The sequence below is a fragment of the Sesamum indicum genome, linkage group LG7 (assembly GCF_000512975.1).
Source record: "Sesamum indicum cultivar Zhongzhi No. 13 linkage group LG7, S_indicum_v1.0, whole genome shotgun sequence".
Lineage (NCBI taxonomy): Eukaryota > Viridiplantae > Streptophyta > Magnoliopsida > Lamiales > Pedaliaceae > Sesamum > Sesamum indicum.
Window position 1 is genome coordinate 3,912,750 of NC_026151.1, and position 9,546 is coordinate 3,922,295.

A 9,546-nucleotide genomic window follows, 5' to 3' on the forward strand; every position below is an offset into this window, starting at 1 on the left:
AACCACTAAGATTTGGTCAGTTTCAGACTGCCAAATTTGTTATTACCCTCTTAACAGCACAGGCCGGCCTATCCTATCCCTCTAATTTTTCTATACAGGTGTGTGTTGATTCAACATTCTATATATACACAACCAAGATTTTGGCACAAAGACAGCATCAGAAGGTAATCTGAGTATTCCTCAATCTTAGAAAACTCAAGGGATGTCCAAAGCCAAGATCCGCAAACATGGGCTCTCTTTCCTCAACTCTTTCCAATTTTGTCGTCCCAAGAATCATTCTTCGATGGTTAGAACCCCTTTGCCTGCTCCTACATTCTCCCCTGTCAACTCTAAACAATTCGACATTTCGTTTCCCTACTTCCCTGATCCTCCACCACCTACACCGTCAAAGGTCACCCCACTTGGCTGTGCATTTGAATCAAGATCATGCACGGTGATGGTTCAAGGTACAACACGAAACACACATTCTACACCAAAAAAAAAGGAAACGATGTACAACTCACCTGTTTCATCAAGTGACTTTGATGAGACAGACTGGCCCATTGCACCCTCAAGAACCGAGAAGAAGAAGAAGAAAGATAAAAGCACAATAAGGAAATCAAGAGCTAGAACTAACAATGAGGCTGAGGCTGCGTGCAGCCTGCTTCCGTTTCCTCATAGCTTCAACTCCACATCTCTTGCTGAGGAGGAACCCCTCAATGGGAGCAAGAAAGCAGTGGAGCGGACGAGATTTAGAGCACGAAGATTTAAATGTTACGGTTCAAAGGAATGGAAAGACGGGGAGATGGAAGCGCCAGAAACTGATTCTGGTGATCAAGAAAAGAAACATGGGAAAGTGAAGGAGAGTTTTGTTGTGGTGAAGAGGTCCGTGGATCCATTTGAAGATTTCAAGAAGTCCATGTTGGAAATGATTCTTGAGAAACAGATGTTTGAGCATAAAGAGTTGGAGCAGCTCCTGATGAGCTTCCTTTCACTCAACTCAAGAATGCATCACAGAGTCATTGTAGAGGCTTTCACGGAGATATTAAAGGAAGTTTTCTGTGGATGATGCTGAGGGACTAGTCTTCTGATCAATTCAGATTTTATCAGTATCTGGATTTTCTCTTTTTTATTTATTTGATTTTTTAGGAGCTAGATATGATTCATACTGCATTATGTCTGTATAATATAAATGTATTGTGCATTCTTACAAAACCGGTTATGATCATTCAGATGTATACACAAACCTGTTTGCGATAATAAGTCAGCAACTTAATTATGAATAGAAGTGGTAGTGGCTCAAGCAAAATGTTTATCAATGAGGGGATATCTATGATCATGCCTTTATTTTGCACACATAATCTGCAACCAAATTATTGGAGAAAGACGCAGATAGAGTTGCTTGCTCTCCGCTACTACTGCAACCAAAATATTTAAATTTAAGAAAAATTTTACTGATATCAAGTGTGATCGAACCAAATCAATTATATAATAAATATAATACATTTATCATGTAATTAATTATCTTTCTTAAACTGTAAATTCATTACATAACAAATGTATTATACTTATTATATAATTAATTTTCATCGAATTAAATCCAATCTGAGTTTAAACTATTGGAAAGCGGGTTATTTAGCCTTAGGCTTCCTGTTAGAGCAGATCACTAATTGGTGCATTTACATTACAAAGTATTGACACGTGGATTGGAAACCTGAAACCGCTCGTGGCTGGAGGGTGAATCAGGTGTGGCCCCATCTCGTTTCTTTTACTACTAAACATGGATATATTGATGGATAAATCCTCTATAGCGGGTACAAACCCGAATTTTCTCACCTAAATATAATTCGATTTAACAAATGTCCTACTACACAAAAAGTATAACTCTTCATTGCATATCATTCTACGACAAACCTGAAAATTTCTTTTGCTACTGTTTTATTGCAACATTTCTTAGAAAATAATAATAAATAAATAAGTTTCTTTTGAGCATCAATCATGGTTTTCGCCTTGAACAGAGAAGATATGGACCACGTGTGGTAATAGCAAATTACAAAATACAAGGTACAATACAGGGAGATCCTAAATCACAGAAACTCTCAGGGGATGTTAAGGGGTTATGAGTCATGACCATTTCAACAACTCCAATGGTCAATCCAGTACTTCGTATGGAAAACGAAATACAAAGGCACAATAATGCACAAAGGTACCTTCAGTTTGATCATTGATGGGCAACCGAAGGATGCTGCAACCACCTGGAACTGCTTCTCTGGTTGAGCATCAGATGAGCGCATAGCAGAAATATACAACATCAAGGCTAAATTGAATGGCCTCACTGTTTCACATCATCGAAAATGGGAGAAGTTTCATTGTTTTCAAAAAATTTGACATGGCAGAGCTTTCCACCAGCTTCATCGGCAAATATAATCTTCTTCCTCGACCTGGGGACAGCATCCTTGGAACCAGTTGTGTTATTTGGAGTCATTTTCTACAATGAACAGAAAGTGAAGTGAAATCAGGGGGAGCCAAAGTCTATAACACAATTACTCTTTAAAAGCTCTGTTAAAGCACTTCATTTGGCTAATAAAATAGCTTGACAAGTACTAGTTTTGAGCATGATAACTGTTCAATATTTTCAAATCTCATTCAAAAATTCATTATCAATTAAAATAAACTTCAGAAGGTGAATGGGAGTAAACAAGAGTACAGCAGGGCCACAGACCATTATTTTACAGAATCGGTTGCAGTCCCTAGCCATCACAGAGATCCACTTTCGAGCCATTTCCTCAACCTTCTTAGCATTGTTAATGGCCGATTTTACCTGTCAAGAAGAAAGAAACATATCTAAGCTAGGCAGTTTTCTGTACCTATCTAAATGCAAATGCAGTTTTCATGCATTTTCAGAAATCTAAAGCATGCGCATGCGTATTAATCTAATATCAAACAGGATATTGAGAACTTCTAGTAAACCTTTTAATATATTCAACTCAGCAGGACCCCCGAACAAATACAACAGAATTGCCAGTTTAAATTAAAAAATTGGGTTGAAAAAACTGTTTATCAAGTTGGGTTTTGTGGAATGGACATTTAAATTTGAACACAAGATACAGAAAGTTGAAAATGATGCTAAAAATATCATAGCATTAGCTTCAAATATACTGCACTGCCAACATATCTCCACCATCATTAAGGTTCAAAAAGTAAATGGGAAATGTTATCCTATCAACTATTATGAAGCCAGAATCGTGGGCTTTCTGGCAACAAACTTTGTGGATTATGCAATCTCTAATTTTAGCTCAAACCAATTAAACTAATGCATTTCCAAAAATGGGCTCAAAAGCGTACTCTTTAATTTAGGGCCTACAGACTGACAATAGCTAAATGTCAAAAGGAAGCCCACCTGTACTGGGCGTCATGAAGCTAACAGAAAGATTGAAGTGGATCCTAATTGGAGTACAGAAAATGGGATCTAAGATTTTCTTTACAAGAATAACTTGAAGTCCTTTGGTAAAGGCAATATGTAATAGCTCCCCTCATATGCCTGGGTCTGTTAACCAATTTAGGCACATTTATCAACTTAATGTAGCCTCAAATCCACTATAACTTCTCCAGGAAGTGGAAGTATAAGTGAGTTTGGAGGCAAAATAAAGTTCCAAAATGATGCATACATAGTCTTCAAGCAAGACGATATGCGCAGACTTCAAAAGTCAAACAGTAGTTGCCACTTGAGAGAGACATTGGTACTTGGTACAGTTCTAATCAATACTTTTCAGAGCACCAGGAACATTCTATGTTGACATACTAGCAAATTCAAAGATAAATTACAACCTTCTACTAGAAGAATTAATGGGGGAAAAGGTATGTTATTGTCATTACTAACTGCTGTAACTAAAGTCTTATTGCAGCAGAGAGCTTAGAAAACATATGGCACCTTAAATATGGTTAATCAGATAAAACCTAAATTAGACATTCAGATACATACCTCATCCGCGTTATTTTTCAAGGAAACATTGCGATATGCTTCAAAAAGCAATTTTTGTTCTACAATGTCCTTCATGGACTTTAACTCGTCTATCAGCTTCACTGCAAGAGACTCCATGTCATGCATCTGTCGCTGTGAGAATGCAATAGCACTTTCAGAACAACCTTGAATGGAGGTACAACCAGTACTGAGGTTCGGTAAGGTACGTGAGAAACGAGGACCCTCAAGATTTCCTTTGGCAATGTGTGATTTCTTCATGATATGTCTAGGACTTATAACTTTTTGCTGGCTAACCTGACCAGACTGTCTATGATGATTAACATTTACTTTATCAGATTGGATATCTGATCTCACAGGTGAAGCCTTCTTCCCAGTTTGTTTTCCAAAGAGCTTCCTCTTGCAATCTGAAACTGCAAACATGGAACAGGACGCTCAAGACAAATGTAGACACAAATATTAGAAACATGGAATATGAAAATAACAGCATGGTTAGGAACGTCTACATCCCAAAACCTAATGCAAGTACAAAAGCTATTCTCGTGGAAAGTAGAAATTTTACAAGAGCTGAACAAAGGGCATCATAATTAGGGGAGAAACCAGAGGTGGTAGGGATGATTCCATATTCACCTTTCTATCACCAAAACAAGTTCCTTAAACACCATAATCCAGATCTAGAACTAGAAGACCATTAGACTAGAGCACCTAGGATAACATTTAAAGAAAAGCCCTCACTAAATATTACATTCACGCAGTCGCTTTCCTTTTCTCATGAGGATAATAAAGCAATGTCCGTGAGATAAAGTCAATTTTTTTCTGGCATTCTTCTCAACTAGCTTTATCTTTAGTGTAATTTAAGAAAAATTCAATGGATCACTGCTCTTCAAGCCCAATTATGAATGAAAAATACTCATTATACATCAGAGAAATTCATGCAATTTGTTTTACCATCTTGATCGGCATAGTCACATAGTTGAAACGATTTCATCACCAAGTGCAATTGTTCTTGGGAAGATGGAGATATGACCTGCAGATACATACTAATTATAGTTCAAATGATTCCAGCAATATATGTAAAACAAAAACATCATGCAGAAAACTAAAATTACTTTTCGTGTTGAAAGGAGCCTATCCGGAGGTTGACATGGTTCTGGTTTAGAATTTCCTCCCTTGCTATCACAAGCTCGGCTCATTAAAGATGACTGACTTTCTGTACCAGAAACAGGAGATGCTGGCTTCTGCTTCTCCTCAGCCTTCAGTAACTCATCCTCAACGGGACCTTCACAATGTAAGTCATTCTTCTTAATGGCATTAGAGGAACATGTTGAAGATTGCTCCTCATCAGCTTTAGCATCCTCTACCGAAAGTAAACTCTCATCAGTCCTCAATGAAATCATGGAATTCACTTGAGAGCCACAGTCCTTGCCAGGACTGTTCATAGAATCATCTTGCTTATATGTAAAATCTGCATTAGATTTATCCTCAAAGAGGATGCAGTTAAGCTCCTGATGAAGTACGCTGCAACCAATACCATTAGTAGCCATATCAGGAGCTCGAACGCCAGAACTACTTCTTTGCTCTGATAGTTCTTCAATACTGGAAGAACTTCCGGAATGACTAAAAACATCTGACTCTGGATCCTCAGGTGGTGAACTGATACAAGAATGTGCATCCCTTGTCTCTTTTCTTTTCTCAGTCGGCAAAGGGGGGGAATCGAGAAACTCTTCACAAATAGATTCTGGAGTTGCTAACTTCACACGTGTTCCATCCCAGGGCACAAGCACAGAAATAGGTTCTACGTCCTCCAGATGGTCAAATAAGGTCTCATTAGTAACACAGTTTTCGTACTTTCCGCCAGACAATTGTGGTTCTCCATATTCAAGCAGAGCTGTTTGCTGAAATCCATTGGACAGTATCCCAACTGGATTTAGTCCCTCATCATGGGCAATAGATGAGTCATCAGCCGAAGAGGTTTTATCTAGGCATCCTAATTGCTCAGCATCTGGAACCTCGACTTTGACGCAAATAACTGGAGCTAGTTCACGACCAACTTGAGAGGACCCTTCGGACATCAAATGCTCTTCAGATTTAATAGAAAAGTTAATGATTGAAGAGGAGACAACATCTAGATTCATGTGTTTCCTTTTAGCCTTTGAGGCCTTTAAAGGCTTTAGTTTCCAATTGATAAGGGGCTCATAAAGATCAGGTTCATCTTCCACTGGCTTTTCATTCACATTATCCTGTTTAGTATCCTCATCACTGTGTATGGATTTCCTTTTCTTTTTTAACAATCGTACCTTGAGCTGTTTCAATGTGGTGTCATCATCCACATCACTATCCACATCATCATCAGCACGAGGAACAAATTCATCAGTTTCATGTTTTACTTCCTGTAATATTCTATCAGCCACTGGAAAACATGAATTTTCACGTTTCAACTGTTCGTAGTTGAATACCAAATTTGAAGGAGACCCTTGGAGTCTTTTGATATCTTCATTCTCATACACATCCTTTAAAGTCTTGAATTGAATAACTGGCCTTCCATGGGAACTTATGTTGCTAACTTTTTTCACCAAACCATCCCTAACAGTCTGGATAAAATGTCTAGTTTCACAACGCCTTAGTTCCATTAATATATAGAAAAGATCAAAATCAAATGTTTCTTGTTGCTATTTGGTGTACAAACCCGCAGCAGCAAAATTATGATAGATCAACCGGAAAAATGAATTCAATCCAACACCAATTTGGAAAAATGCGCTGCCAAGACCACAAAGCATTGATGGAAGTTAGACTTGAATGAAGAAAACCAAAGAAATTTCTTTTCACATTTCTAAACTATGGAAGCTAGCATATATATTCAAACTATTGAAGCTAGGAAGGAACTTTAATCTCAAGAAGGGACTTATATATAAGCCAGAAAGCATAGTCATTGTAGAAATGTTAACCATGCAAGTACAAGTGTCCTTCATTAAAATAATTACAGTTGTTATAATTCAACTCTTTCGTACTTATTAGTATATATAGACATAGTACGTAAATTAATTTCAAGAAAATCCAATATAACTAGAAGTACAGAAAAGAAAACTCACATAAAAGTAATCCAGACAATCAAGGAGTGAAGTTTCTTATGCTTATGTTGAGATCACCTAATGTGCACACTGCACTGGTTCACATTTCAAGGAAAAAATTCTTAACACAAACTCACAGGTAAGCTCCTAAAGAAATCATTAATTTTATCAATTTCCAGATTACACGAATAAACAACCAAGCTAGAAATAACCATATGAAGTTCAAAAATCATCAAACTGAAAATAGATACGCAACTTAAAGGAACAAGAAGTAAAAAGTTTCAGCATTATCCAAGATTTGAAGTTCAGTGACTCCACAGATCTCTTCAGATCTAATGCAGATCAATATTGAATATAAATTCCTATTACACGCCTTTTGCTAAAATCTCTGCAATTGAAGTACCAATACACAAAGAATCAGGCTTTTCATTCAGAGCAGCTCTCTCATTCGCAAGAGCTCAGAATAGTATCCAAGGAAATGGCAGTACGAGTAACATTTGTGCTACGTAGCTTAAAACCCTAGCATTTCACAAAACCTTAAACAGAATAAATAGATCTGAAAAATGAAGAGCAGATCTTGGAGTGGAGAATAACTCTAAGGCTCACCTCGTCAGGAGTATCAAAGTCACCTCGAGAGCAACGGCGAAGAGAGAGAGAGAGAGAGAGAGAGGGTGAGGAGATGTAGGTATTCTCGCGGCAAACGCTTTGGCGGGAAGCAGGGCTTTCCGCTTCTTAAATCCCCGCGCCTTTGGTAAGCGAAAAATTGCAATTTAGCCCATCTAATATGGAAAATTAGCAAAATGAACTTCTATAAGAAGAAAAATTTATGAATTATCTCTTGTATTTTGAGAAATTGAGCAAATTGCCCTCTAATAACAGTTTAGATATAGGGTAATTTATTTTATTTTTTTAATAATATAGAGAGTAATTTATTTTTTAAAATCGAAGTTTTACTCATTTCTTATATCATATAGGGTAAATTATCTTTAATTAAAAAAAAACATGAGAATTAATCTTTTTTATTCCATCTATTTGAAAAACACAAAAATACTTTTATTTTTATATTTCTCGTATTAATCTATACTTTTCTTAAAATTATATTGACATATATACATCACTTATAATTTATGACTAAATAAAAGAACAATAGCCCAAAGAATTCTTGTGAAGCCCAAGAAAAGACCGAAAATTTCATCAAATTATTTTATACTTGGGATCGATTCGTTAAATTTAGCAAATTGAGTTTGAATATAATTTTGTGAGATAATTATACTTTTTTTTTTTAAGGTTTAGCGTAATTACATATAAATTTTTTGTGGCTTTAAACAATTACGTCTATCATTTTTAAGGTTTGCTTTCGTCTAACAAGACATCCCTCTATTAGTTAATATTCACCCCATTTATTGATATTAAGAAAATAATTAGAAAAAAAAGAAAAATTATATTTATACACAATTGACTTGTTACTGATTTATTACAGGTCAAATATATATTTTTTTGTCTAAATTACCTTTATATGCCTTCATGAATTAATGCATGTGAAAAGGTAAATCTCCACCGTTATAAGAGTATTTTAGTTGAAGAAAATTTTGACTTACAATAAATCAATAATAAGTCAATCGAGGGCAGATATCGATTTTTGTTCAGTTTTTTTGTTAATGTCAATAAATTTAGTGAATTTTGACCAACTAGAGTACTTATTTATTAGACGGAAGCAAACTTTAAGGGTGTTGGATGTAATTTTCCAAACTATATGAAGTCTATATGTAATTACATTAAACCTCAGGGGAGGAGAATGTAATTATGTCTAGTTATTTCTTGTTTGACAACTTTTAGATCTCAATTCGATTAGTTAAAATATAACAAAAATATTTTTAAAATACCAATTTACTCAAATTCAGCTTGTGTACGATTCAATTCAAATCCAGTTCGATTAATATCAAACCAAACCAAAACGATTTGTTTTGTATTCAATAATAATTCAAAATAAGTTTGAAAAACAACCATAGTACTTGAATTCATTTTCTGAGTGTTTTGTTGTGTTTTATGGAGATAAAAAGAGAAAAATAAAATAAGTATGTGTTAGAGATAGTATATATGTTTGAAATTTATTTTTTGAGATAATTTAAAATAAGTATTGTATGTTTAATGTTGTGTTTTTTGAGATAAAAAAATACTATTTATTGTCAAATCATATATTCTTATATATATTTATGAATATGTGTGTATATATATGTATGTATTTATGCTAAAATATTTAAAAACACACGGACAAGGTATGATGTCAAACATTGGATATATCGTGACTCATTTGGTATGTTGCATAAAATGAGAACCGGAATGGTCAAATCCAGTATGAAACGATCAAAACCTGAAAAAACAGCCAACTCAGCTTATATTTTTTTCAAAAAAAAAAAATGGTAAATAAAGAGAAGAAGAAGGGAGAGGACGGTTGGCAAGTGGAGCTGATATCAGTGGCGAGTTGCAGCGTCGGACTTGGAGTGGACAGAAGGAAAGAGT

The 9,546-nt window shown here is 35.5% G+C and overlaps 2 protein-coding genes across 2 annotated transcripts in view; one reads left to right on the plus strand and one right to left on the minus strand.

Moving 5' to 3' along the window:
• The window catches only part of LOC105166157 (transcription repressor OFP8-like), a 3,544-nt gene extending 2,305 nt beyond the window's left edge, over positions 1-1,239 (plus strand). The window contains exon 2 of the mRNA XM_011085399.2: positions 99-1,239. Coding sequence (XP_011083701.1) covers positions 203-1,048 — 846 coding nt within the window. The 5' untranslated portion in view covers positions 99-202 and the 3' untranslated portion in view covers positions 1,049-1,239. The remainder of the gene's footprint in view (positions 1-98) is intronic.
• On the minus strand, positions 1,880-7,722 carry LOC105166158. Its single transcript, XM_011085400.2, has 6 exons — positions 7,633-7,722; positions 5,068-6,715; positions 4,907-4,985; positions 3,962-4,371; positions 2,702-2,800; positions 1,880-2,467 (listed from the first exon to the last, which is right to left on the minus strand). The coding sequence occupies exons 2-6, from the start codon at positions 6,586-6,588 to the stop codon at positions 2,312-2,314; spliced, it is 2,265 nt and encodes a 754-aa protein (XP_011083702.1). The 5' UTR covers positions 6,589-6,715; positions 7,633-7,722; the 3' UTR covers positions 1,880-2,311.